Here is a 26,769-nt window from a genome sequence, read left to right on the forward strand (position 1 = left end):
CCTCAGTGGCCGGGCACAAGGTTTTCCCACCTCACCTTCCAGTGCTCAGAAGTTTGGACAAAATCCGGGGACAGAGGGGCCCAACTCACAGCAGGTGCGGTCCCTGCCGCGGATGGCTTCCCGCGTTCGGAGAGCCGCTCCACCTCCGACGCCCCTGCCCCCGCGCACCCCCAGCCACACTAGAGACCCGGACCTTCTCGACTGTCACTGACAAATTTATTGAAGTCTTGGAAAGAGCTGATAGTCAGAGAGTAAATAAAAAACACGGGATGTCCACAGAACTGACAGGGAGCTGGGGAAGCAGGTTTGCGGGGACGGCGGGGTCTCACCCACCGCCAGCCTCGGGGTTTGGGGCAGGCGGCCGCAGGCGCCGGGTGGAGGAGGCCGCCCAGTCCTCCGGCAGCTAGAGCCCAGTCCTAGAGGGAGGGCCGCGGGCTGTTTGGCAACGGAAATCGGCGGGCGGGGCGGGGCCTGGACGCCGAGGGCCGGGGGCAGCTGTGACTGGGGAGGGGATGGAAATTTGGTGTAGGCGGGGAGGGAGGTCCCCAGGGCCTTAACCTTAACGCGCTGCTCCTGGAGAAGAAGCGCAGCCGGGCAGGGGCGTCTCCTCCCAACAGGTGGTAGAGTCAAGAACCGAAAGCTCTAGAGCCAGGTCCCCAGGGAAGACGAGAGAGGAGGCTCCTGGGGGAGGTGGGGGTTGGGACCCGAGGGACACGGGCGTGGTCCCTGCTCGGCCGCCTCTTGCCCGGACAGAAGAGTGGGTCCTCCATCAGGGAGATGGAGCCCGGAAAGAGAAGCATGGTTCGTGCTCTGTGTTTTCATTTCAGACAGTAAAGCCTCCTCCAGCCCAAAGACAGCGTGGCCCTGGGCTGGAGCGTGGCGCGGGGGAAGGCCCAGCCTGGGTGGGGGGACGCTTCATGTCTAGAAACAGCCAGCGTCCAGTTCATTGGTCGATCAAGGGAGAAATCTGCTTACAAAACACGGTTCGCTGGCGGCCACGAGGCCGGCGGCCCTGTGTCCATGACGGAGCGGGCACGGACAGGAGCCGCTGGAGTCCCTCTGCCCCCCCGAGGGAAGGGCGCGGGGTTGGGCGCTCCGCAGAAAGGAGCCCTCCTTTGAGGTCTCATCCTGTCCCCTGTGGCCGCCCGTGGCACCTGCTTTCCCGCCGAGGTCCTAGGCTCTGGGAGAGGAGGGGAGGGCCGCTCCGGGCCCCCCAGCCAGGGCCAGCACTGCTTCCCACATCCCTTGTGTCCAGAGCTCGGCGGAGCGGGGGGCCTCGGTCAGAACTGGCCGTGGTCCACCTCGTCCAGCCAGGAGGCAGGGCTGGCAGGGAAGTCGGGGTAGCCCCCGCTGCTCCCTGTGGACAGGTCGGAGCTGGGTCCGTTTCCCGCCAGCACCCTCATGGGCGGGGGCCCACCTGGGGCCCCCGCGGGCACCAGGCCCAACCCGGCATCCGGGTATACTAAGCCAGAGAGAAGGGGCTGGGGGCCAGGGAGGCTCTGCAGGGCAGCTGGCGATGGGGGGACACCATAGGGGCTGCCGGGGCGCAGCTCGCGGTACTGCTCCGGGCCGGCCAGGCCTCCGTGCTCCAGCGGGAAGCTGCCTGGGGCTCCCGCGGGCCTGCCCAAGGCCGGGGTGGACTCCCCCAGGCTGCTGTAGAGGCCATTGGCAGGGCCCATTTCGGCCACGGCTGGCTCATCTGCAATGGAAACAGAAGGCACTGCTCAGCGCCCGCCCCTCCCCCTTCGGCCCCAGCACCCCTCCTCTGGGGGACTCGTGGCCAGCCTGCACCGGCTCGCCCAAGCCTCTGTGGCTCTCAGAACTTAGGCCTCCCTCTGCCTCCGTGCTTGTCGCCTTTGTTCAGCTCAGTCCCACCTGGTGTCTTGGGGGATCCCCTTGCGGGACCGGGCGAGGAACAGGCCAGCCAGGGCCCAGGGTCACGGGATAATCTGCAGGGCTGCCTGGGGAAGGGTGGCCCCACGCCCATTTTGCAGACAACTTAATTGAGGCTCTGAGCGGCAGAGCGAGTGGCCTAAGGTCATGCTGCAGCCAGAGAGGGTCTCTTGCAGAGACTGTCTGAGGATGGGCATTAAGGGATAAGTATGGGGTCACTCACAGACAGGATAAGATGATTAGATGCCACAGAGACGGGGGGGGGGGGGACCGCCTCCCAACTCCAAACCCCCAACTCCAAACAGCAGTGAGTTTTTGTCACTCACCCCGGAACCACTAACCACTTTCCTGAAAATCATTGCAAGGACTAGGAGCCACAGAAATGGCCGGACCCCTTCCCCAGAGAAAGCCTGCTGAGGGTCACGTGGGTCTTGGGGGCTGTCCCCCACCAGGGGGACAGCTGAGCGCCCCAGGGGCCAAACCGCAGGGCTTGGGGACAGGGGACCAGAATCTGTGACCGTTTTTAAAAGAAGGCCAGGGCAGCCCCTGACTGGGAAATTCCCATTTGCAGGCTCCCGGGGACGCAGGGCGCCCGAGCTGCGGGCCTCCCAAGTGGCGCCCTGGGGGCGAGGCGGCCAGCCGTACCGGTGAACGAGACGTCGGCGTCGCTGTCCTGCCCCTCCTCCTGCACGCTGTCCTTGTCGGACTTGGGGCCGCCGCGGGCACGCTTCATGCTGCGGAAGTACTGGCCCCAGCGCTGCCGGCCCGCGTCCTTCTTGAGCCGCTTCTCCTTGGCGCGGCGGTTCTGGAACCACACCTGCGGCGGCGCGAGCGGCGGAGGGCGGGTGAGCGGGGCGCGGGGCGCGGGGCGCGGGGCGCGGGGCGCGGGCGGGCGCTGACCTGCACGACGCGCATGTCTAGGCCGGTCTCCGACGAGAGCTGCTCCCGCACGTGGCGCGCGGGCTTGGGCGACGTGTTGTAGGCGCTCTTCAGCGTCTCCAGCTGCTTGGCCGTGATGGTCGTGCGCGGCCGCTTGGCCGTGGCCTCGGCCTCTGCGCCGCGAGGGGTGGAGTGAGGCTGGGCCCCTCCGCTGCCCGACGGCCCCCCACCCCGCACCCGCCGGCGCGCGGGGACACCGCGGTAAAGGCGGAGGGGCGGCTGCCCTCTGCCCCTCCCGCCTCCACCCCGGTTCCCCTTTGTTCCAAAGCTGTGGGTAGGGACGGATCTTCACGGTCAAGGGCTTGGGGCGATAATCCGCACATTTCAGACCGACCTCCCTGCGCCCCCGAGGATGGAAGGAGGCCGCTAAGGCCCTGGAGCCGGGCTTCCTCGGAGCCGGTGGATCATCCCTACCGGGGCGGGCCCCCACCCCTCCGGGCCGTGGGTGGGGAGGCGCTTCAGTTGGCACCCCTGAGGGAGCGCCCTGCAGCGGGCTCTGGGCGTGGATCCCTCCGCGCCCCTAACAGACGGACCCCAGCCCCATTTTGCAGACGGGAAAGGAGGTGAGTGGACCCTCCCACTGACCGCGCTGCTTGGCCGTCTCATAATCCGCCTTGCACACCAGCCGGCTGTCTTCCATGAGGTAGAACTCGTCCCCCGTGGCCAGCTGCCGCTTGCACACGACGCAGGCGAAACAGTGCAGGTGGTACACGAAGTCCTGGGCGCGGCGCACCACCTGCGTGGGCGGGATGCCCAGCTGGCACGCGGCGCACTTGGTCCCGAATCGCCTGCGGGACGCACAGGGCGCGGCTCAGCGCAGCGTCCGCGGCTCCTTCGCAGGGAGCGGGTTGGAGAACGAGGAGCCGGAAGCCGTGCAGTGAGGTTCAGGAGGGAGGTTTACCCGGGCCCTGCCCCTAGTCACCGGCTCGGCAGTCCCCACAGAGCGGCACAGAATACGGAGAAGGGAACCAGAAGCCCTGGGGAAGAACCTCGCTGCCCTGACCTCCGTGTCCCAGTGGGGAAGCGGGATCCATAGGACAGTTCCCTTAGACCCCAGAGGCCTGTGCTCGAAAAGCACCCCCTCCCCAGCATTGAAGACAAACACAAGACCGAAATTAAGACGGAGTAAATCCAATCAAGTTCTGTAAACTTGGGGTTGTCTTTTTGAATGACTGTGTTTCCATGATTTGCAAAATTAATTACTTGGAGAGAACTGAGCTGCCCGGCCAGCCAGGCCTGGCGGCCCGTGGAGATTCCCCACCCGCACCCTGGCCTGGGTAAGAGGAGGGGCCCGCCTTGCAGGAGCAGACTGCACCCCTGCCCTCCCGCACAAGCCCGGGGCAACGCTCACTTGAAGAAGTCGTCCTTGCAGTAGACGTTCTCTCCGCGGCTGAAGCAGCGCTCGGCCAGGGGCGCGTGGCAGTCAGTACACTTCAAACACTTGCTGTGCCAGTGGCGGTCCAGTGCCTTGAGGATGAAGCGGTCCAGGATGTGCTGGTCGCAGCCTGCGCACAGCGGGATCTCTGCAGGCCAAGGAGCCAGCGAGGTCAGAGGCACCGCACGGAGTGGGAGCGCTGGAGTCCCCTTCCTAGTAAACCCCGCGGGGCCCGGGGCTGCCACAGGAGACCCCCTTCCCCGCACACCCCTTCCCGGCCTGCGTGCGTGGCTCCTTGGTTCCTGGGTGTAGGGAGTGCATGACACCGAAGTCTGCGACCTGGCCTACAGTTAAAATTTGGGAAAACTGAAATAGGTTTAGAAGTGTGTCCGTGAGCAGGAAGGGGCCCCGGCCATTCCATTGGGCCAGATACCGTCAACTGCAAAATGTTCCCAGCGACCACAAAGGGTGCACATTGAGCTCAAATGAAAACCCCACCACAGGAGCTGTCTAGCAGGACCCGGAGGTAAGATGCTCGAGGTCCCGGGGTGCGTACCACCCGATCCCCATCGCTATTTTGTGCAATTAAGTATCCTTGCAGCTGGAGGTCCCTTGTTGAAGCCTGGCCACTCAACCCTGCTCAGGCACCAAGGTAAAAACTGGTGTCCTCCCCATCTCCGGGAGCCCTCGCAAGTCCTTGTACACGGACTGGACAATTGGATCGCTGTCACCATACTCAAGTGTCGGTGCCTGACATGAGTTACTCCGCCACTCGGCTCTGCCACCGTGTGACTGCAGGCCTCTGGGGGAGCAAGGCTGGGGGAACTCGGGGTGGTCTGCGGGAGTCAACGGCCAGTGTGGGGCTCTGCAGGGTGCTCACAGGGTGGATCTCCTTGTTGGTTTAGAAAAGTCTTCTGGAGAGGAAAGAACCAGCAGCAGGAGCTGGAGCCTGCGCAAACGTTGCACCCACCTGGCCATGCTCCCCTCCCTGGCCAGAGACCCCTCCGGCTCCAGGCCAGCCGGCAGTGGGTGGGACGACCGGAGAAGGGCCTCCCTGCGTCCCAGGCTGAAAGCACCCTGATCGACTGAGCCCCCTGGCTCAGCAGCAGGAAACTCGCCGAGGATGCGGTCCCGCATCGGACCAAACCGCGGCCCCAGTGCCAGTGGAGCGTGGGGAGGCGGCTGCTCTGGGGGTTGGGGTGGGGGCCCCCCTCGCTGGCGGTGCCGGCAGAAGGGCGAGCGCAGCCGGCCTACATCTGGTGGCTACACAGGCCAGCGAGCGCGGATTCAGCACCGTGGCCGGGACAGCGCCCAGCCGAGCTGCCCTCCGCCCCGCGTCCAGCAAAAGCTGCTCCCACTGGGCCCCTGTTGCTCCCGGACGCGCCCTGCGACCCGAGCCTTACGCTGCATGGCGACTCCAGCCTCGGCGGCGTCTCCTACCCTCAGCGCTGGTGGGGCACAGTGGAGCCTCCCGCCTGCCGCCCGCTCGGGGCCAGCTCTCCTGAGCGATCGCGTTGGGAGTGCGCCTCCCCTCTCTCCCTCTCCCTCCGCCTCCCACCCCTTCCTCCCAGCCCCTGCGGCCAACCCCTCCCAGGAACCGTTGGAAAAATAAATAAATAAATAAGTAGGGGACGAAAGAGACCCCACAGCCTGGATGTAACCTCTTTCCCACCTGCGGGGTCCCTGACACTCCCCACGCGGCCAGTCTCCATCCTGTGGTCCCGCGGGCGACGAAGCCCGGGAGAAGGACTGGCGATTGCCCTTCTCCGGAGCCCAAGCGTGGGAGGGAGCCGCGGGGGCAGGACGGGTGCGGCAGGAGCTGGGGTCTTTCCTCCAGAAGGGTCCTGAGGACCGGCCTGGGAGCCGTGGATGAGCAGGTACGTGTGGGGCAGACAAGGAGACCTCAACTAGGGACATCTGCCAGCGGGCTCCAGCTACGCTCGCGGGCCCTGCCTCTGACTCTCTTCCCCCGAAAGTGTGGACTGTCTGGGTGCCGTCCGCTCTGTCGGGCATCTTCTTGTCCGGTGGTCACCGGCCCGCACCGGCACGCACGGTTACTCTCCACATGCTCTCCGGATAAGGGAGAGGCTTTCCTAAATCAGTCCCGGGACCCCAAGTACTCTCTGGCCTGGGTTGTTGGGCGCTGCGACCGCCCAACCGACAGCACGGCTCCGGGGCCCCGACGCTAACTCGCTACTGAGGCGCCCGGGTGGGGACGTGCTGGGGCCCTTGCCTCCACGCCCGCCCGGGTCCTCCCTCTCCCGCCCCCTGTGTGGCCAAGCCCGGAAAGGAGCGAGGACCTGCGGGTCTCCCCGTGCAGCCGCTCAAGCCCGGGCACCCACCTCGGCGCAGGTCCTCCCTCCGCGCCAGAAGCGCCAGCAGCAGGTCGCCGCCCGCCGACTCGCGGCCCGGGCCCAGCTCCCCGCGCGCCTCCATGGGTCCCGTCGCCTGGCGCCGCGGCTCTCCGGCCCCGAACTTTCCCGCGGCCCGGGGAGGCCACGGCTTCCGGGGCCCCAGGCCGGTGTCCGAGCTATTCCCCGCGCTGCTGGGCGCTGCGCCCGCGGGCCGCCCTGGGGCCCGGAGCCTCAGGCCGCGCGGAGGGCGGAGCGGCGGGAGGCGGGGCCGCGGCGCGGGGCGGGGCCGGGGGTCGCTGAGACGCGCCGCGGGCGTCCGCTGGCTACGCGCGTCTTTGCTAGGGGACCCGGGGTGCCCAGACGCCACCCGAGTAGCCGTCCCGAGGAGGGCGGGGACAGTCAGGGGAGGAGCCCGGCCAGGGCTGCCCGCGGGAGCTCACCCGGGCCCCGCAGCTTCCTGCCCCGCGCTGCGGGCCGCAGGCTGAGGCCTGGGCTCCAGGCGTGATCGCGTGCCCGAAGGCTGGGAGTCCCGGAGGACGGTCCCGGAGGGAGCCGCGTTCCATCGCCGCTTGAGAGCCGGGTTTGGGAGGCTTGGTGACAACGTCTGGTCCGCAGGAACGCGATCCGGGACCCAGAGAGGGTGAGTGTGGTGACCAAAGGCTCAAAGCAAAGCCATCAGGAGCCAGACACGACCTTAGACCTCCCAGCTGTGACCAGCTTCTGGGCCCCACCCTGGGAACTGCCACCAGAATAGGCACAGAGAGGGGCAATTCTCGGCAGGTACACCCGGTGTCCCCCGCCCAGTCATCGGCCAGGACTCAGGTCAGGAAGGACAGAGCTGGGGGAGTTGGAGGTCCGTCCTCACTTCATTACACATACCAGCTTGCACAGAAGGCAGTCCCACACCTGATCTTCCAGCATTTTGTCCCCAATCCAAAGGGTAAGCCTGTAGGAACCCACCCATGGGACGCACCCCCCACCAAGGGCAGCTGCTCCTGTGGAAAGGACACCCCGTCCCCAGGGATTAGGAGACAGCAGTGTGGGGCCGTTGCAGCCTGGGGCCTGGTGAGGGCAGGAGCCTCAGGCAGTGACGGGGGGTGAGCAGAGTTCTGCCGGCCTCCCCATCTCTCCACCTGGGAGAGTCCCTTGGTACAGGACAGTCCTCGCCCTGCTCCGTATCCTGGCCTCTGGTCACCTCGTCTGTGCGTTCTACTAAGGAGGCAAGCCTGGAAGGACGGGGCAGGAAAAGCACAGTGCCCTCCCAGACCCCAGCAGAGCCAGCCCCACGGATCTGAGCAAAGACTCATACCACCAGCACTGCACGCTTCCCTGTGCAAGACACTGTTCCCAGAGGACAGGGCCGGGGCGCACAAGCCGGTGAGCCGGGTGCTGGGCGCAGTGGGATGTTGGCCGTGGAGTGTCAGCTGCTGCAAAGCCCTGCCTAGAGGGACCATGTGTGGTTTGAGGGGGGAAGGGGCGGGCGGGCAGCGGGTCCAGGAGGCGGCTGCCCCACATGCTCAGCTTCTGGCTGGCCTGCCAACAATGCCTCCATTATTTTCCAACGTCCATGGCGATCGAGTGGTCCTTGGGAGGGCAATTTAGGTGGGAGACCCAGCCCAGGGGTCCCAGTTTTGCACTGTTGCGCAGTGTGGGAGAGCTGAGGGGTGTGGGGTCTCCACTCTGCCCTGTCCCTTCCCCCAGCAGTTTCTGCAAGGCCCCTTCTGTTCTCGGGGTCCTCCACAATAGCCCATGGCCTCTGGAGCCACCGCAGCGAACTCCAGGTCCTCTGCCCGCGGGATCTGCCAGACTCGCATCCCCTCGCCACTGTTCCCATCTTTCATGGGTGCTGCCTCCCCCCAACCCACCGTGATTTCTCCAGAATTTCTTCCTTTCTCTGCTGTGTCTGGGTTCTCCTCTCCCACCATCCCTCTGCCTGACTCTGCTGTCCTAGTCGTTTCTCCCATTGGGGTCATCTTGCCTGGGGTGGAGGCCAAGGGGTTCGCGGGGGCCCTTACCCCGAGTCCTACCGAAGCTGCAGGCGGCAGTGGCCATGGAGGCCTGTTGCCTATCTCGGTCTCCACTGATCTCGGTTTCCAGCAGCATGACGACTGCCAGGCCAGAGAAGGGAGTCCAGGGGGTCCCGGCTGCCCTTCTCCTTCCTCCTCTGCGACCCTGGGAGGGCTCAGAACTCCCCAAGGCCGGGATGTCTCGGGACCGTGACCCGGTGTGCACAGCTCCAGCAGCGGGAGCCTCGGGCTTGGGCGCTGTCCGCGGTGCTGAATGAGCAGACCAGCCCGCCCATCTCCCCAGGGCCCCTGCCCCCCACCCCTCCCCACCTTCCCTGACCACGCCCACCACTCTGTTCCCCTAGCTCCCCTCCCCACCATCCCACCTCCCTAGGTCTGCCGTCTCTGCGCCTGCCTCCCCTGCCCCGCCCACCTCCCCGTCTCCCAAGGCTCCTTGTCCCTCACCCCCTCTCCACCTCCCCCAAACCCTGCCAATCACTCTGTTCCCCCATCCCGCTTCCCCACTACCCTACCTCCCTAGGTCTGCAATCCCCCCACCTGCCTCCCCCAGCAACCCACCACTGCCTGCCTTCCTCCCAGCTCCCTCCTCCCTTGGTTTCCAGTCCCTCCACCAAGCACCTGCCAGATTCCCCCGACCCACTTCCCCTCCTCAGGCCCTTGTCCGCACCCTCCCACCCCCAGTCCCTCAGCCAGCCTCACCCCACCTTTCCTCCCATCGCCAGGGGCAGCCATTTCTGCCCAGAGGCTTGGTCTGGGCTTGGGAATTGGAAGCAAGTTGGGGGGGCCTCCACCCTGCCCTACAGGGCAGTGTCCAGGACTCTGCCGCCCCAGCCCCCATGCCTCTCTGGCTCTAGGTGTGGCCCGGCACACAAGGCTGCTGCTGTCCTAAGTGACCTGTTGCCCGCACAACCTTCCCTGGGTCTGTAGCAGCCCACCCCTAAGCCCACAGGGCAGCTGAGGAGGAGGGGCACAGGGGCGCCCCTAGCAGGAACCACTCAGGACTCAAGGGCTGGGAGGGGTTACCAGACTGCGGAACCTTGCCAACACCAGCATCACACAGACCCGGAATGGCAGAATGGTCCGTGCCCTGCCTGGCGGGCACACAGGGGCTCCCTCTCTGAGGGAAGGGGTTACCTATAGCTAGCACACAGCCTGGCTGGGAAGGTGAATCCGGGGGAGCCACCTCCAGCGAGTCCCTCAGAAGCCACCATGACCAGAGTGCCCGCCCCCCCACACCCCCAGCAAAACAAAAGAAAAGTTAGAAGCAGACGGAATCAATAGTTCAGAACCCGAGGCAGTAAACAGGTGTTGGGGGTAAAGCCGTGGCTAGAGGCCGTGCTGGGGTGTGCAGATGAGGCGGCAGTGGGGCAGGTCCAGCACTGGCTGGGCTGGGGCTCCAGTCACCAGGGTGCCCCTCGTGCATTACGAAGTCACAGGACTCCCACGTATCCATCCCTGCTGCGTCCCACCGATCTACCATGGGACCCGCGTGAAGGCTGTGGTCCTGTGGCTGGTCCCCAACTACATCAGCCCTGAGAAGATAATCTATAATGGATCTTCCATCTTTCACTTTCCTCCTGGGCTGTTTTCCGAAACCAGAGGCTCAATACCAGGAACCCCAGGGTTTCAGACGCCCGGTCCGCGAACTCTGGAAGGGAAGGAGGGGTCCATTCTGCGCCCCGACCTACCCCTGCCAGAACGAGCTCAAGTTTTCAAAAGAATTACAGTCCTTCCAAATGTCAGATTTATTTTAAAATGTGCACATTATAGTTCACTTAAATACAAAATGTTTATTTTTCTTACAGGTAAGAAATTTCAGATGTTGCCACATCAATTAGCTTCTTTTTAATCAAAATCCTTCCATTAAAAATAAATACACATTTAAATTACCGAACTATTGTATTCATTAATCTAAATGCTTACAACTTTAGAAAATAGACCTTAAATCTTGCCCAAAGTTAACGTCCAATTCCTAGCAGGCCACGTGAGGCATGTGGCCACGTTCACACCCACACATCAGACACACCCGTGGTCGCCTTGGCACACCACCTGTCCCTGGCTGCTCACGGTCCAGGGGAAACCTGTCCCCTCAGGGAGTCGCAAACTTGTCCCTCGAATAACAGCGACCTCCAACTGCAACGTTACCATGAACCCCGAGAGGCCGATCCTGGCTTTTGTGGCGGTCATGGCCTTGGCATCTTGCGCCTTCATCCCAGACCATGCCACGTGCGGAGATGTACTTTGGGGAGGAAACACACTGGACGCGAACCAGAAGGTAGTTTCACTTGTGGTGCTGGGCACCCCCTCTGGATTCTGTGGGTGGATCTGGCCAGTTTCCAGGTTCCGGGTCTTCAGTAACTGGGGGCACAGTCACCACCGGAGCACATGGGCTGAGCACACGGGCTTCCAGGGGCGAGGCACAGCCCGACGGGAGGAAACCTCTGGAGAAGCCACGGAAGCCAAGCAGCTGAGGAAGCTGCCAACGGAGCCCCATCCCCCTCCCATCCCTCATCTGTATGTCCCTGTCCCCTGCCCCATCCCACACCGTGTCCCCAGTCACCTGCCCGCATCCCCCCTTTGCCTACCACATCCCTATCCGGTTCCCGTCCCCCACCCTGTCCTCACCCCATCCCTCGTTCCCTGTGCTCTAGTCCCCCATTCTGTCCTCCATCCTGTCCTGCCCCCGTCCCATGCCCATCCCGTCTCTCACCCCCGTCCCCTGCCACCCCATCCCCCACTCCCCGCAGAGGCTCAAGCTCCTGACAGCTCGCCTGTTGCCCCCCCAAGACACGCCTCTGGTCAGCCCCTGGCCAGCAGGTGTCAGTTCGTGATCACAGCGGGCGCCAGGCGAAGTGGAGAAGACGGTCGTACCGTCCTAGTGACAGGACTGCACAGCCGCGGCTGCGCTTGTGGACAAAGCGGTGTCATAAAGCATCTCCATGAAAGAGGCAGAGCATGCTACTTTGTCTGTTTACATCTCCAGGAACAAATTCACCTCTAAGTGATTTGGGTTTTATGCACAGTGTGTGAAAAATCATTAAATGGTAAAAAATCAATCACCAAAGCCTGGGGGACCAGGGTCGTGGGCCAGGACCTTTTGTAAAACAGCTTCTGGGAAATGAGATTTGGGGTTCAGCCTTAACGGTTTTGACGACCATACACACGTCACCCCCCGAGGTCCACCGGTCCTAGCGTGACGTGGCCCTCCGGTCCTAGCGTCTGCCTTGTTTGGCAGCAGGCCCTGCAGCTGCTGGACCACAGGGCACAGATGAAGGGCTCCCTGAAAGGTCCCTTGGGGCCTCGGCCACCCCACACCCCTCCTGTGTGGGGCTCTGCCCTCCGTGCCGGGCACAGGCAGTTGGGGACGGCCCGTGGCCACTGAGTGCTCTCCTGCCACCAGATTCATGAAGGCGCCACCTCTGCCACCTCCCCCGCAGCGGGGTTCCTTGCAAGGCAGTGAAGTTGCAAACCCTCCTCCTCCCTGTCCCCTGGACGGACGGAACGCTCTTCTGCTTCAGCAGAAACCACCACGCCGCCGGGAAACCCACTCGCAAACGGCTCTCTGAGAACCAGACTGGCCCGGAGGCGCGGCCGAGGGTGTGGTGCACTGGGGACCCACTGCCGGGGGCCGTGCTGCAGCTCCGCGGGGCCCAGGCTGGCCACGTGCAATCGCCCGCAGGCCTCCCAGCGCACAAGGGCTCGGTGGCTCTCGGAATCCCCAGCCAGGCTTGCGGAAGGTGGCGCGCGTCTAGAAACTTGGGACGAAGGCAGCCCGGAAAATCTGTCTGTTTGGCCTGGACTCCCCCTTTCCTTGGACAGAGGAGAGTGAAAACACAGACACATTTTTGCTGTCGGCCCTGTACAGGCGTCCAGGGAGCGCGCCAGGAGGGCACGCGGGCCCACGGCAAACGCTGGCCTGCCCGCCACTGGAAGTAAAACCGGGTCTCGCTGTTTATAAAATCCCTGATCTGTGAAAGCTGCAGGTGGCCTGGTGGGGCTGTTTCCCCAAAGGCGCTTCTGTGGTCCCGCTTGGTTCTACACGGACGGCCGGTGATGTCTGACTTTCCACCGCTTGGACCGCACTCGGAAGAAAAAGTACATCACCATCAGGAACAAGGAAGAGGCCACGTAGAGCACGACGCAGAGGCTCATGTCCAGGCCAGAGAAGCCCATCCCGAGGAAGGGCACAGCCACCTCCGCCTCTCTGCGGCCCTCAGCTCCGCTCGCGCTCCGCAGTCTCCCGTCCAGGCCGAGCTGCGAGCCGTCCGACAGGCGGGGTCTGGGAGGCGGCCCGCTGGGTGGGCGGAGACTCTCGGCGCGCTGGTCTCTCCGAGGCTTCCCTGGGGAGGCGAGGCCCTTCTCCTGCTCCCCGCCCTGGTGTGGGCCGCCTCCTTCGCCGGGGTCCCCCAGGTCTGCCGCGTACGTGTCCACGAGATTGTCCCCGCTGTAGTGCCGCTTCAGGAACAGGAGCACCTGGCCCTCGTGCCAGCGGAGCATGCCCTTCACCTCCTCGTGGCAGGCGGGGCAGAGGTCCGGGGTGGGCCACGGAACCTTTGGAAACTTGGGGTCCTCACTGGGATGGCCTGGGACGGGGAGGGAGAGCAACGGTGACGGGCTCTCTGGTGGCCCACGTGCCCCATGTCCCGCAGACGCCTCCCCTGTCCACCCGCCTGCACCGCGGCCGCCCAGCACTCACACCATCACTCCTGCACAGACACCCGTCCCCCAAGCCCCCCACATAAATGTCGTTTTTTCCCCGGAACCTCTGGCAGGGCCTCGTGGCCACAGCAAGGGAAGGGTCCTCGCTGGGACGGTGCCATCCACCTGGCCAGACCCCGCGCCCGCCTGCAGCTACTCTGCCTCCCCGTGACCCCGAGGCCCCTGCTCGTGCCTCGTCTCTGCTTGTCTTCTCCCCTTAAGATGCATCTGAGGTCCACGGCCACACAAACCCCCGGAGTCCCTGCCCCTGGACACAGGCCGCCCAGACAATTCCACAGCACTTCAGGGATGTGTGGGTCCTCCCAGACCCCCAAATCCCATAAATCCCATCAGGATCTCTAAACCCATCCTGGGAGCGAGACCTGCTGTGGGAGCCCGCGGAAAGCCGGCCGCCCGTCCTGCTCCCAGAGGCGGCACGGCGAGACAGCACTGTCCCGCACCCGCTGACCACACTGCGCAGGGTCAACTCGGCCGGCAGGACCGCTCCTTGCAGGAACGGTGACCCCCCCCAGCACTCTGCCAGAGCGCCCCCAGTTTAAAGTCACACTACTTCCTGCTCAACATCTGCTCACAAGGCGGTTCAATCAGTCCTGCCAGCCGTCCACGGAGGCCACGGCTGAGACTCCTCCTCTCCCCGGGTGAGTGCGTCCGCTCCTCTGGGTGACGGAGCCCGCGGAGCAGCAGCCTGACCTGCTCGCCTCCCTCCCCCTTCTCTTCCATCTGGGTGAGCAACACCCTGCCCGACCCCGCAGCTCTGGCTCCCTGCCATGCAGATTTGAGGACCGTGAGGTGCGCCACACTGTGCCCCCTCGGCTCCCAGAGTCCCCTGGCCCAACGTGGGGTGCCCTGCCACCCCAAAAGTGCTTCCGTGAACAGATGTGGACAAAATCACATCTACTGGGTGTGGCCCAATGGAGACGCTCTCCTCATCCGTGAGCACACAGCCGGGAGCAGGGGCCGGCGCCCGAGACCCAGGCGCCACCCACCAGGGTCTGCGCCGGGCATGAGGCAGAGGCACCCACGAGGAAACCAAGGAGAAGCTGCTGGGGCCCAGTGTCACACGCCACACACACAGCGAGGCCCAGGGCCGGTCTCTGAGGCCTCCAAGGAGTCTGGGCCTCCATGCAGAGGCCAGAGTGGGCCCGGGGGGACATGGGGGGACGCAGAACTGAATCAGGGCACTACGACTCGGGCTGCGGAAAGCCCCTTTCTGCTGCAGTGCAAGCACATGGGGGGCACGCGGGGCTCCTGGGCTGGGGCTGCCCGGGACAACTCCCTCGGTCTGGGGTGCGGTGGGGGCAGGGGGCCGCACACCCAGAGGTGGAGGGTCCCAGAACTAGAGCCGCGGTGGAAGCAGACAGCTGTGGACGGACCCCCGGCAAGCGATGGTTTTGTGGCCTTGTGAGCTGAGCTGCGGCAGCTCTGAGAGCAAAGAAAAACCAATTCTCTTTAGTGCTTCAGTCGTAGCGTTTCCTGACACAGTGGATTAAATAAAAACCAATAGTTTAGTGGTTTTTCCTACTCATCTCTATTAAGACTTATCTGTCAGCAGAATTATTTTTAAGCCTAATTTCAATCTGCCGGTGATTTGGGGGCACAGTCTGAATTAACCGGGAGGCGGCACATGTGCCGCATTTACACAAAGCCGCCTTGGCGGTGTGCTTTGCTGAGAGCAGACCGCGGCGCCACCAACTGCTTTCCGGACATCGGTTCGACCCTCTGCCGCCCACTGTCCGCAGGGCCTGGCAGCCTCCCCGAGGGGGAAGAGCGGGGAAAGGCGGGGACGCTGGCGGCTGGCGTAGCTCCGGGCAGCCACCCGTCTACACAGCCTCGCTCTGACGGGCGTCTGTGTACACGGCCTCACCCCGACTGCGGCGCCCCCTCTGGACCCGGGCTTGGCCGCCCCAGGGTGGCTTCTGCTCACCTGCCAGGCGGCTGTTGACTAAGTTGTGAGTCTCCCACAGCCAGAGAATCGCTCGGTCCGTGGTCTTCACCGCGCCCATGGACTCCTTAGCCACTGCCTCAAAGTGCTCGCTGCACGCCCTACAGCCGAAGAAGGTGCGCACGTACCTCCGGATGGTCTGCAGCACGGCCTGGGGGTCATCCTCCAGACCTGCGGGGGGGGGGGGCGGGGGACAGAGCATGTTGGCACTACAGGAGCGTGTCTGCAGGACCCAGGCCTCGGGCTGGCGTCAGGAGCCAGGAACGGGCCCAGTGCCTGCCCCGGGGCCTCCAGATGGCCCTGCTTGTCTGTGTGGGAAGGACACAGGGAGAAAGCAGCACCTCCTAGACGCCTGCCACATCCAGAAGGGGTGGCTCGTGTCCCCTGGAGAGCAGATCCATGGCCCGCGTCCAGCGCAGCACACGCTCCAGGGCATGTACAACAGCCGGGAAAACCAGCCCGAGGCCACGAGGCACCAGGGCTCCCTCCAGGGCATGAGGGGGCAGCAGCAGGCGAGAACCCTTCCCCTCTCGAGAGGCTGACCCTGTCCACGAGCGGCAATGCCACATGGACTGTGTGCCCCGGGTGCGGGCGCAGGTGCTGCCGGGACACGGTGTGTAAAGACAGTGTGAACGCAGAACGTGACCGTCGGAGGACACGGCCCCCAACAGCAGAGGGAAGCAGCCACCATCTCACTAAAATGGGGACCCCTGAGAACAGCAAAAGGAAGAGCGGTCACGGGGCTGGCGCCGGCGGCTCCCTTCAGACAGCTAATGCGGGGGACTGAGCCAGGCAGCGAGACGCCGTGAGATTAAAGCAGATTAAATGTCAGCATTGAAAGAAACGCAGCAAAATAATTGGCGGGGGGGAAGACGTGCTTTTGAGACAGAATCCATCTTAATCGAGAGCAAGCCCTCCTGCGACGCCCTCCTTCCCCCGTGTGTGGTTCCGCTCGCGGAGGGCCAGCGCCCAAACCAGTCCTGGACCCGGGCAGGCCTCCCCAGGTGCAGCAGAAGCGCCGGCCGAGCGGACGGCCACTGTCTCCTCAGCTCGGCGCATCTCCGAGGGCGGCGCGGGCCCGTGTGCACGCGGGGAGGACACGTTGCCAGCCGGCCCGCCCGAGGCTCGGCTCCCAGCCCTCCTCTCCCCGCCGCCAGCTGCCACGCGTCCCCGGGTAATCCTTCTCTTGTCGCCCAGGCAAACCACTGCGGCCCGGACGCCCTAATCTTCAGCGAGGACAAGAGCCATAAAGCCGTACCTGTGGGGGATTAGAGGACGTGGCGGTTTAGTCGATGGGGTTTAAACACTCACTAAGGAGAGGAAAAACCTTCCAAGACCTAATCCGGCCGTGTCCATCTGACCCAGTTCTCTGGGCATGAGCTGCGCTCCTTGATGTGGCTCCGACCTGCGGCCCGGAGAGCTTCCCGACGGTGTGCCCTGCTGCCGGGCTGCCGTCCCGCCCAGCGCTGTGAGCTCCCGCAGAGTGGAGCACACCCCCTGCCAGGTCCCTGAGACGTGGCCGTCCGCATCACCCCAAGGACAGCCAGGCTGCTGATGGTTCCCACACACCCCGTCCCCCTGCAGCGACTTCACTGACTCCCCCAGCACTGGGGAGCCGCTCTACCCCACCATGGACCCGGGTTGGGCGAGGCCCGTTTGACCACCAGGCCATGCCACAAGACGCCCTGTGCTGTCCGGCCCAGCCCCAAGGTCCCTCCTAAGCCCAGGGCTGTGGGGAGCTGGGGTGACCCGCACTGATTCCCAAGCACATAAAGCTATGGTTCTCTCAAGCCCCAGCGTTTGGTTCTCTTCGCTCTGAAGCAGGACGAACTGCACGTTTCAGTCTTTCTGGACAGAAACTGGGGAGGGAGGGAGGCCCCACGTTCACTCAGCACAGCAGCGTCCGCAGCTGCCCGGTCCAAGCACAGATTGGAGGCAGGTGGTCAAGTACCTGGGGTCTCCTTTGGCAAAGCATCTGCCTTCGGCTCAGGTCATGACCCCAGGGTCCTGGGATCGAGCCCTATGGCCATGGCTGGGCCCCCTGCTCGGCGGGGAGACTGCTTCTCCCTCTCCCACTCCCCGGCTTGTGTGTGCTGCCCCCCCGCCGGTCAAATAAGTATGTAAAATCTTTAAGAGAATAAACAATAACGAAAGGCGATCCGCCCGCAGCGGCCAGCTTCACAGGGGAAGCGCGCATGGCGGAGCCGGGAGTGGGGAAGCCCCTGCACGTCTTCGCTGCTGTGCGGGCCACAACTGCGACAGCTCCGCTTTAGTGACCACCCGGTGATGAACGCTATTAACACTGACCTAACCTCTCATGGCCTTTAACCTCTCTGTGCGGGTGGCCTCTGTGATGGCCCAGGGCCGCAGCTCCCACACGCTCAGCGGGCTCGGCCCTCCCCGGGCAGGCCGGGCTGGCCGCGCACCGCTACCCGGGCCCACAGCAGAAGGGACCGGCTGCACACCGAGTACACGCCGACTGGCCTGCGGAGCCGGCTGCCACGTGGCGAGGAACTGGGAGCGCCGCTGGCCGAACGCCAGCAAGGCCCCGAGTCCCGCCACTGCCCCCCCCACCAGCAAGCAGGGGCAGGGCTCTGGGGCTCCGCCCAGGGCAGACTCCGGATGACGCCCCGGCAGCGCCAGCCGACTCTGCGCCCGCAGGCTCACCGGACACCAGCAGCCGGGGGCCCAGGCCCCGCACCGTCGGAGTCCCTTGCCCACAGACACTCCCACAGAAAACTAAGCTGCCGGCTTATTTCGCGACCACACGTACCAAGCAGACGTGTCTGAACGTGCTTCACTTGGTCACGCTTTTGCGAGAAAGGAGTTCCTGGCCCGTGTGCCCTCATTCTGTGACGCTGTCCCCACAGGTCAGCCGCGCACAGGCTTGTGAGTTCCGGAGGACTCGGCACCCGCGCAGGCAAGACGCTCCCCTCCACGCTCCTTAGCCCGCACCCCCCCCGCCCGGGGACGTGTCCCCTCACACACCGCTGCTCACGACACTGCAAGGCCCCAGGACGGCAAACGTGGCAGGTAGGCTCGGCATGCCCTGGGCCCACGTGGGGACAGCGCGTACCTGTGCCATCCAGTGCCTCTGGGCGGGCCCCGGCTTCGACAGTCAGAGTGTGGAACAGCTGCCAGAGAGAGCACGTGTAGCCCCTGAGCTCCGGCCGGCTTCCTTGACATCCAACCCACGTTACGTGATTAGTAAGGAATATTCCGGAGATCTGCGAGCAGGGAGAGAAAGAGGTAACTTTAGTATTAAAGTAGCTGGTGAGCATCCTCCGGCTTGAGCGGGCGCTGGTCACGCCTGGTGTTGATGCGTCAGAACTGTGTCCACCACACGTCTCCTTACACGTGTATTTAAATTCCACACCGAACAAGCGAGAGAACAAAGCCTCTATTCCACCAAAGGAGTTCTCAAACTAGGGGGACGGAGCCTGTGCCTTTCCTCCCCCCGCAGGGACGAGAGGGTTCATGGTATCGGACCAACGCAGCTTCAGGAAAGCATCAAGAGCTCCCGGCCTCGTGCGTTCGAGTCACTTAACCCAGCCCCCCCACCCACTGGGGCAGGGTCAGAGGAAACCACCCAGCGGTCCCGCGGCTCTCAGCCAGAGCATGTGTGGCCCACAGCGGCATCGGTGGAGCGCCGAGGCCCTAAGAGCCCAGGGCCCATGTGCCCGCAGCCACGTAGGAGCTTCTAATGCCAAGTCCACAGCCACGGCCGGCGCCTCCCAGCAGGCCGGCTGGCACAGGGCTTGGCCACGGGGCCTGAAGCACGTGGCTCCCACAGGGACGTGCATGCGGACAGATCCTGTAGCCGAGGAGCCTGTGGGGGCCTCCAGGTTAGGGGGAGGCCAGGGGGAGGTCAAGGCCCGCACCCAGCACGTCTCTGTGCTGCCGGACAGCGTGGCGCCTGCGAGCACTGACGTGTGGCTCACGTGGGCTTGCGTCCTGCCCCGGGTCACATCCTGGCTGGGAGGCTTCCGAGGGCTGGGGCAGGAGGGAGGAGAACTGGCCCTGGGGCGCTCGGCGGGGCCTCCCTGCGCCTCCCGGAGCACATGGTTTTATCAGCCTGTTGTGTGTAAGACTGAGGCGTTTACCGCAAATACAAGTAACACACAAGGCCGAGCACCCACCAACCGCTGTGTCACAGCACACCTCCTGTGGCCTCGGCCAGCCGCGCCACAGGCAGAGGCGGCGTGCACAGAGCACGTCCCGGGACCGTGGGACCTGTGGGGTGTAGCGGGGGGGACGCGGCCGGGCCCCTGGGCGGGGAGGGAGAGCAGGAGGACGTGGACAGGCGGGGCGTGGGCTCACCCGCATCTTGTTGTTGACCAGATCAAGGACGGCATTGTAGGGGATCCTGTCCAGGGGAAGGCTGGCCAACCACTCCTGCAGCGTCTCCAGCAGCTTCCTGACGGGCGCCCGGCCAGGGAACAGCTGTGCAAGGAAGGACTGTACTTAAGACAGTTCGGGGGAGACGCCGCCCATGGCACAGCCGTCCCTGGGGACCTAGGCCCCGTGGGGTCTGCCGGACACGGACCCACCTGGGAGTCTGCTGGGAGAGGTCCCAGGGCTCTTCCCTAGTACTGGGGTGGAGGGTCTGTCTGGAGCACAGAGTAGGGGGACGGAGGAGCCGCAGGCGGGTCCCCAGCTCTCACGGCCGCCTGCGCCTCACCCACCAGCTCAGAGCCCCAGCCGGCAACTGCTTCACAGTGACAGACGACATGGCCACGACCTGACTTTTGCATCATGTGGTGGAGAGCCCTGCGGCCCTTTCTGGAAGCACCGTGCCGGACTTATCCGGCCTCGAGCTAACACACGCAGACCTGCCTGCGGCGCTCCCTCCGCCTCCCCCTCTGCTGTCTGACTGCGGAACCGCGTGGCAGAGGCGCACCCCACAGGGGCTCTCACCCCAGAGGGGCGCGCTGTGCTGGTTAATGAAGCGTCTGTGCCCGCCGCGCAGCTGCGGCCCCTCGCGCTCAGGCAGCACCGGCTCCGCGACCGGCGGGCGTGGCCCTTCCCCGAGCACCTGACCACGCTGCCCAGAGCTCAGACTGCCTCCGCCGGCCCAGGGCCAGCACGGCTCACAGCTGCAGAACCCTGTTTCCCGCACGTCACAACGTGCTGCTAGCGACACGCCGGCCTCTACCTTCTGGGTCCAGCCAAGCTTCAGAAAGAACAACAGACGGTCGCCCTTACCACAGAGCTGCACACCTGAGGCAGAGGAGGAGGAGGCAGAGGAGGGAGGACCGCGGGGCTCTGAGCCGGGACCGGCCCCGCAGGCCACCGCCGGCCTACACCACCTTTCTTCACTGGGAACACATCACGTGACTCACTACTCCTGGGGCTGAGAGTCTGGCCTTCCTTCTCTTTCCGAAGTCACGGGACACAAGTGTGCGACACACCGTGGAAGTGTTGAACAGGAATTACTGTACCAAGCCCCTTACCTGACACAAGAGAAGCCCCTTATCTAATTTTAAGTCATCACTATGCCCAGTGTGGGGCCTGAACCCCCAACCCTGAAATCAAGAGCTGCAGAGCCATCGACAGAGCCCGCCGGGTGCCCCGAGGGAAGTCCTTCCGAGCAAAGCTTCCCTCTCTTCGAGACAACAGGCATGACTGCAATGCCAGACACGGGGCAAAGGGCTCTGTCCTCAGGCCACTGTGACCGAGGTCTTCCCCGACGTGAGAGCACAGAGGGGCCCCAGGCACTCCTTGGGGCAGAGGGATGACCTCCTGCTTCCCGCTGCTCTGGCCCAGGGAAAGCAACAGGCCTTGGGTTCTTGGCCCAGGAATTAAGGGCTCATGGCAGAAAGGGGACCCGACAGCCACAGCTCCCGAACGACAACAACCCGCCTGTGCACCCTCACCGCTCCGCCCACCAGAGAAGGTGGGGTGCTGCCACCCCCGCACCCGGCCCACTGGACACACCCTGCATAGGGAGGGCTGCTGGGCGGCCTCCTCCTGCCCTCTGCCTGCCGCAGCCTCCCTGCCCGCACGTCCCCAGCCCCGCCCTGACACCTCATCTGGTCACCCGGCAAGCAGCGACCTGGCCTCTGCCACATGACCACGGCTCAGAACTGGTGTGTGCTAAGCAGGGACGAAGCCAGCGCAGGACTGTGCCGCTGGAGACAGAGCAGTCCTCCAACTGAGGCCGGCTGCGCTCCCCGCCACGCCCCCGGGTGCCCTCCTGAGCCCCCCCCTGCAGCCCAGGTGAGACGCGGCGCACCCTGGCGAGGATGGTGACGAAGTCCTTGAGAGTCCGCAGCTCGGCCCCCGCGAGGGCCTTGTGGGCAGCCAGTTCTCCCCTCAGGAGGTGGTGCAGCCCCGACTCCAGGTCCGCCGTGTAGAGCTTTGACCTGAGAGCAAACACCGCGGGGCTGGCTGAGCCCCTTCGTCGCTTGAACACACCCTCCCCCTGCGCCCTCCCCCTGCGCCCGCCCCGAGGGACCCCCACCCCCCCCAGGACGACAGCAACACCTCCCCCAGAGCCGGCAGGGGCGTATCTGAGCAAAGCCAACCGCTCAGGGCTGCAGGGGCGCCTGTGCACGCAGCTTCGCGTGGGCCGGCTCAGGCCGGAGGGTACCTGCCTGTCAAATTCTCTCCAAACCACGACTTCGGGATTCTCGTCCTCGTTGGGCTTTTCAGGCAATGAAAGCAATTTTTTCCTCACATCCGGCAACGACTTCAAATAAGAGGAAAAAAACGATCGGAGGGGCTTCCCGCTGCGAGAAAGGGGGCCAGGTGTGGGCGCAGGCCAGGGCGCCTCCAGGGGCCTGGTCCCCCTCCGCAGGTGTCGGAGCACGCGCTGGTCACCCAGGCACCCGGGTCCCCCCCCCTCCCAGGGAGAAGAGCCCTCCCTCCACAATGGGCGGAGCCTGTCCGGACACCCCAGCCCACCCACGCTCTGGGCCTTCGTTGCAAGGACTGTGGGCAGCAGGCCGGCCCCCCGACCTGGGAGGTTAAGACAGAGCCAGAAATCACCGAGCTGTAGCCACAATGAGGACCAGCAACAGGTTTCCTCAGCTGCGGCTTCTGGCATACCCAGGGCCTCTGCCAGTACCCTGCCAGCTGCAAGCAGGGTGTCGGACAATCGGGACCACGGGGGCATCCGGGGGGCCCTCACCCAGGTGGGGAGGAGCACACACTCAGAGGGTGTGTAAAGCGATTCCCAAGCCCTCCAAAGGAGCTCAGGGCTTATCAATGACATTCATGGCTCCTTCTGACTCCAGTATCCGCGTCACTTCATGTGGAGAAGTACTACAAACGGGACTTTTATGTAGAACAAGCGTTTTTCTTTAAAATGGCATTCCGCTCAGGGACACTCTGTCGGGGATAGCTCCTGCTGCAGACGTGGCGCTGGCACTCTCTGCTGCAGGGCCAGCCCGGGATGAGCCCGCTCGCAGAGGACGGCATGAGCGACTCAATCCACAGAGGTGGCCACGCCCACCCTGACTTCTGCTTAAGAAGGGAAACCCACCCAAGAACCGGGGCACATCCGAGGCTCTGGGGAGGCCTCTTCCCAGACGAGCCAGGAGCCCAGGGATGGAGGAAGCGCGTCCTGGCTGAGCCATGTCCCAGCACACCGAGACGCGCCAAGAGCGGCCGAGTCATGGCTGGCTATGTGGGCACCTCCAAGCCAGGGGCTGGGCGGGCCACCCCCAGGGCAGGCAGGCCTCCTGGGGCTAGGGCAGACACCACAGGCCCCAGGACCCCATCTCACCTTCCCACCTACGGCCCTTCCCACCCTGCTGCAGGCTGTTCACTTTCTAGTGGCACTTGGGGCGTGCAGATGGCATCCAGGCGGGTTCTGTGCTCGTAACTGTGACGAGGCGCGTGGCATCTCGCCCAGAGGAGGCTCCCACACGTGGAGGGGTCCCCAGATCCCACCGGAGGTCGCGAGACTCCTGAAGCCAAACGGCACTTACACGTTAATCAACCCACGCGTCCCGTTTGGGTAAATCAAGTAACAGGACGGAAGGGAAGAGACCCCGAGTCGCCCCAGGAAGCCCTTCTCCGCGCTCAGCACTCTCTTCACCACGATGTTCTCATACGCAAGCAGGTCTAAGATGACCTGTGGGCGGAGAAAGCAATGTCACCCTCCCTGTGGGGGCCGCGTCTCAGGAAAAGTCCCCGACGCGTCCCAAAGCAGCGAGAGCACGAACACCAGGAACCGCGTTACCTGGACGCAGCCGACCTTCCCTCCCCCCACCCCGTCCAGCCCTGCTCAGGCTGAGGGCACAGGGGCAGGGACGGAGCAGCAGCAGGACCACAGCAGCAAATCCGTAGGAGCTGGAACAGCTTGAGAGATGACCCCCAAGCCTGGCGCGCCACCAACGCGATCGGGTGCGGAGCCCACACCTGTCCACTTCTTTCAGCCAAAGGGTACGCGTGTCCCAAGCGGGGGCGTTGCCGGAGGTGCGCACCACGCTCTCCACACCCCGCCCCGCTGCAGAGTGCCCTCCGGGGAATGGCCGCAGCTACCCGCCCTGGGGACAGCCCCTGCCCGTCATCCCTGCGTGTGGGAAGGGAGGGGTGCCCGAGGACACAAGTGCGCAGCAGGGAGAGGCAGCCCTGGGACAGCGTGGGGGGTGCCAGGTGAGAATGCCGGGTCCTGCTGCTGGTGGCTCCTCCTAGCCTCCCCGCCGCCCGGGGAGTCCCGGTCAGCCACAGAGATGGCGGCACGATTTCGCCGGGACTCGGAGGCACAGGCACAGCGCGGGGTTCAGACGGCTGACCCTCGTAGCCTCCGCGTGAGCGCGCACCAGCCAGCGCACCCGCCAGGAGCACACGGTGTCCTGCCTCCCCTCCCAGAGCTCCCAGAGGCAGCGACATGGCCAGGAGGCAGGCAGCACGGTGAGCGGGAGGAGGAGGAATGCGCTGGGCACAAGCAGGAGAGCCCCAGCCGCCAGCCGCTGCCTCCGCCCTCGAGGGACCTCCCGTCCTCCACGCCGGAGTCTGGCACCAGGGGCAGAGGCTTCAGACCCCATGTACGGAAAGAGAACAGAAGAAAGTTCCACTGTAGAAATAACGTTTTATATCATCTTGCACCTGGCGGCAAAGTTGAGTGTTTCCAACACAGCCAAGAAAAAATCCTGATGGCGATGTCTATGAGTAAGAAATGAAGAGCCTCGAGGGAAGAGGCAGGGCGCCCTGAAAGCTGGGTCTCGGGTGCCCCACTTGGGCCCCCGCTTCGCCATCGAGGCCCCTTCTCAGTGTTTTCTGCGAACCAGCCAATCTGCTGAGGGACACCACAATGCCCCAAGAATTAACAGGAGCGAGATGCGGGAAGGCCACAGGCAGGAGGAAGAGGTCGTTACCGAGGGGGAACCGAATCGCGGCACGCTCACGGAGAGACGGGGACAGACATGGACACGGTACCTCACGGCCGACATAGGAGCCGTGGCTCTCAAACAGGACGGCCACGTAACGGCCACCGGGAGTGTCCACAAGGGAAAGGACGTCGCTGGGCCTTGGAGAGAAACAAAGAGGCTTTCAGTGCTTCCGAGGGCAGTGGGCTGGCCCTCCCATGCAGCACCCACACCACTTAATGCAAATCCGTGTTGACGGAATTCGCTCCAGGCCCAACACTCCCCTCTTCACGCAAGTACGCACGGAATGGGGTCCAACGGCGGGCAAGCAGGCGGCCTGTCTCCGTCCGTGTGGTTCTGCAGGAAGTCAACCATCGTCCGCCTCACCGTCTGCAGCTCTCGGTCGGGCCCTGCGGGCAGGAGTGCCATTGTCACCGCGCGGAGTGCCACTGCCCCAGGGCCCCAGACGGCACCGCACGGACACGGGCAGGATGCACCGATGGTCGTCGACAGACCACAGTGGGTGCACAGGACAGAGCACATGGTGACTGCTGTGGGGCCAAACAGGCACCAGGGGCCAATCTCACACACACGGCGTGGAGACGGAGTGTTCAGAACACGCCCGGTTGACCCTGTTGGAGACCCGCTGTCCCTGGGAGCCTAACCTGGGCACTGGCTCCCGGGGTGGGGGTGGGGTCCCTCATACAATTCATTAGGCAAGCATGTAGTTCATGAACTTCTCCAAATATTTTTTGAGTAAGGAGTTTACTTAAAAAAAAAAAAAGATTTCACTGTCAAATTTAACAAGGCAGGCAAACCCTGGAATAAAAAATTGTTGCTGAAATTATGACACTGCTTGAGCTGTCCAAGGACAGGTGGTCAGAGGTGCCGACGCGGATTCGCTGATGCTGGCGTGGAGGCCCACAGACCCCGTCCCACGGCTCCCTGCTCTCCTGACATCACCTTCGCTTTAACAGGTTTATGAGGCGACTCTGACAACAAAATATAAAACTTGTCTTTACCTTTAAAGTTTTCTCCAGTTGTAAAGTCCTTTGTAAACGCCTTGAAATACTAAGAGAAAAAACACAAAACAAGTAATGAACAGCCAGACCTGGTGTCTGTGCACATGTTTCATCTCTTGTTTTTTTTAAAGATTTTTTAAAAATTTATTTGACAGAGATCACAAGTAGGCAGAGAAGCAGGCAGAGGGGGAGGGGGAAAGCAGGCTCCCCACTGAGCAGAGAGCCCGATGCGGGACTCGATCCCAGGACCCTGAGATCATGACCTGACCCAAAGGCAGAGGCTTAACCTGCTGAGCCCCTGAGGTGCCTCCTGTGCAAATGTTTAATCTTGAAGCAAGAAAATGACCATTGTCTTAAAAGAGCTTGAGTTCATCTGCTCCAGCAAGTTCCCATTAACTGAGAAGGAGCCGCACATTTCCATGCACATCTGCAGCCATCCATGTCTCCGGGCAGACACATCGGGGTTCTGTGATCTACACTCTCTGACCCAGCAGGGCCAGAAGCCAGGCCATGCAGCTGGTGCTTTCCCTGACTCCCGGCACCAACGTGCATCCTAGTGGCCGGATCCGACCTATGGGGCGGGTGACAAATGCCACAGGACCTCTCGGGGCGGAAGAAAAGAAACTCTTCAAGTTAAAAACCTTCTTCGCTAGAAGAGGTGGGAACAGCAAACAGGGAAGAGCCTCTCTGTTCTCGCACTGCAAGGAAGGTCAGGGTCGAGAACGTGCCGGGGCTCCTGCCGATCAGTCACGAAAGCTGCAAAGCCCCAAGAGCGATCGGGCACACGGAAGGAGCAGCTGAGGGACACGGCGCCCGTGAACAGAAGACGAAGCTGCGGTCATGCAGGCAGGCGTTCTCAGGGCTCCGGAGCCACCGCCGAGGGTGCAGGAGCTCTCGGCAACCCTGTTCAGCGGGAGACCAAAGGCCTGGGGCTCACAGCCGGCACAGCACCCTGCATGTGGCGCTAAAACACAATAAAACTCACACAGGGAAAGTGAGGGTGAGGCTGGGAAGCTCTGGAGGAGCATCCCTGGGGGCGGAGGCGCGGCTGCCACGGAGCCCGGCCACGGGAGCAGCAGGACAGCACCCGGCCCCAGGCTGCATGGAGCACAGGGTTTGGGGCTGGAAGACTGAGGCCTCCAAGCTTCCTCAGAGGCCGCTGTTTTGTGGGATGTAAATAC

At 63.9% G+C, this 26,769-nt stretch overlaps 2 protein-coding genes across 3 annotated transcripts in view; both read right to left on the minus strand.

Annotated features, from left to right (window-relative positions):
• Positions 1 to 202: 202 nt before the first annotated feature.
• Positions 203 to 8,860, minus strand: LHX3 (LIM homeobox 3). Of its 2 annotated transcripts, none has more exons than XM_032308688.1 (6): positions 8,589 to 8,860; positions 4,184 to 4,355; positions 3,418 to 3,620; positions 2,794 to 2,945; positions 2,539 to 2,710; positions 203 to 1,699 (listed from the first exon to the last, which is right to left on the minus strand). In XM_032308688.1, the coding sequence occupies exons 1-6, from the start codon at positions 8,662 to 8,664 to the stop codon at positions 1,281 to 1,283; spliced, it is 1,194 nt and encodes a 397-aa protein (XP_032164579.1). In that variant the 5' UTR covers positions 8,665 to 8,860; the 3' UTR covers positions 203 to 1,280. The 2 variants fall into 2 exon arrangements, with proteins under 2 accessions (XP_032164579.1, XP_032164578.1); XM_032308687.1 differs by lacking the exon at positions 8,589 to 8,860 and adding an exon at positions 6,550 to 6,643.
• A 3,572-nt stretch (positions 8,861 to 12,432) lies between these two features.
• QSOX2 (quiescin sulfhydryl oxidase 2) overlaps positions 12,433 to 26,769 on the minus strand; it is a gene marked incomplete at its 5' end in the record, with an annotated part of 28,708 nt that continues 14,371 nt past the window's right edge. Inside the window, 10 exons of the mRNA XM_032308458.1 lie at positions 12,433 to 13,171; positions 15,232 to 15,420; positions 18,326 to 18,476; positions 19,570 to 19,692; positions 21,485 to 21,614; positions 21,846 to 21,980; positions 23,184 to 23,329; positions 24,637 to 24,727; positions 24,871 to 24,976; positions 25,589 to 25,637. Coding sequence (XP_032164349.1) covers positions 12,624 to 13,171; positions 15,232 to 15,420; positions 18,326 to 18,476; positions 19,570 to 19,692; positions 21,485 to 21,614; positions 21,846 to 21,980; positions 23,184 to 23,329; positions 24,637 to 24,727; positions 24,871 to 24,976; positions 25,589 to 25,637 — 1,668 coding nt within the window. The remainder of the gene's footprint in view (positions 13,172 to 15,231; positions 15,421 to 18,325; positions 18,477 to 19,569; positions 19,693 to 21,484; positions 21,615 to 21,845; positions 21,981 to 23,183; positions 23,330 to 24,636; positions 24,728 to 24,870; positions 24,977 to 25,588; positions 25,638 to 26,769) is intronic.

This window comes from Mustela erminea, chromosome 12 (genome assembly GCF_009829155.1).
Source record: "Mustela erminea isolate mMusErm1 chromosome 12, mMusErm1.Pri, whole genome shotgun sequence".
NCBI classification, from domain to species: Eukaryota; Metazoa; Chordata; class Mammalia; order Carnivora; family Mustelidae; genus Mustela; species Mustela erminea.

Bases quoted from the DNA above. Each gene is read 5' to 3' on its own strand.
- LHX3 (XM_032308687.1), bottom strand. From the start codon at position 6,643: ATGGAGGCGCGCGGGGAGCTGGGCCCGGGCCGCGAGTCGGCGGGCGGC. The intron at 4,356-6,549 runs GTGGGTGCCCGG...CTTGGCCTGCAG, and splicing joins GAGGGAGGACCTGCGCCGAG to AGATCCCGCTGTGCGCAGGC. The intron at 2,711-2,793 runs GTCAGCGCCCGC...GCGCCGCCGCAG, and splicing joins TAGACATGCGCGTCGTGCAG to GTGTGGTTCCAGAACCGCCG.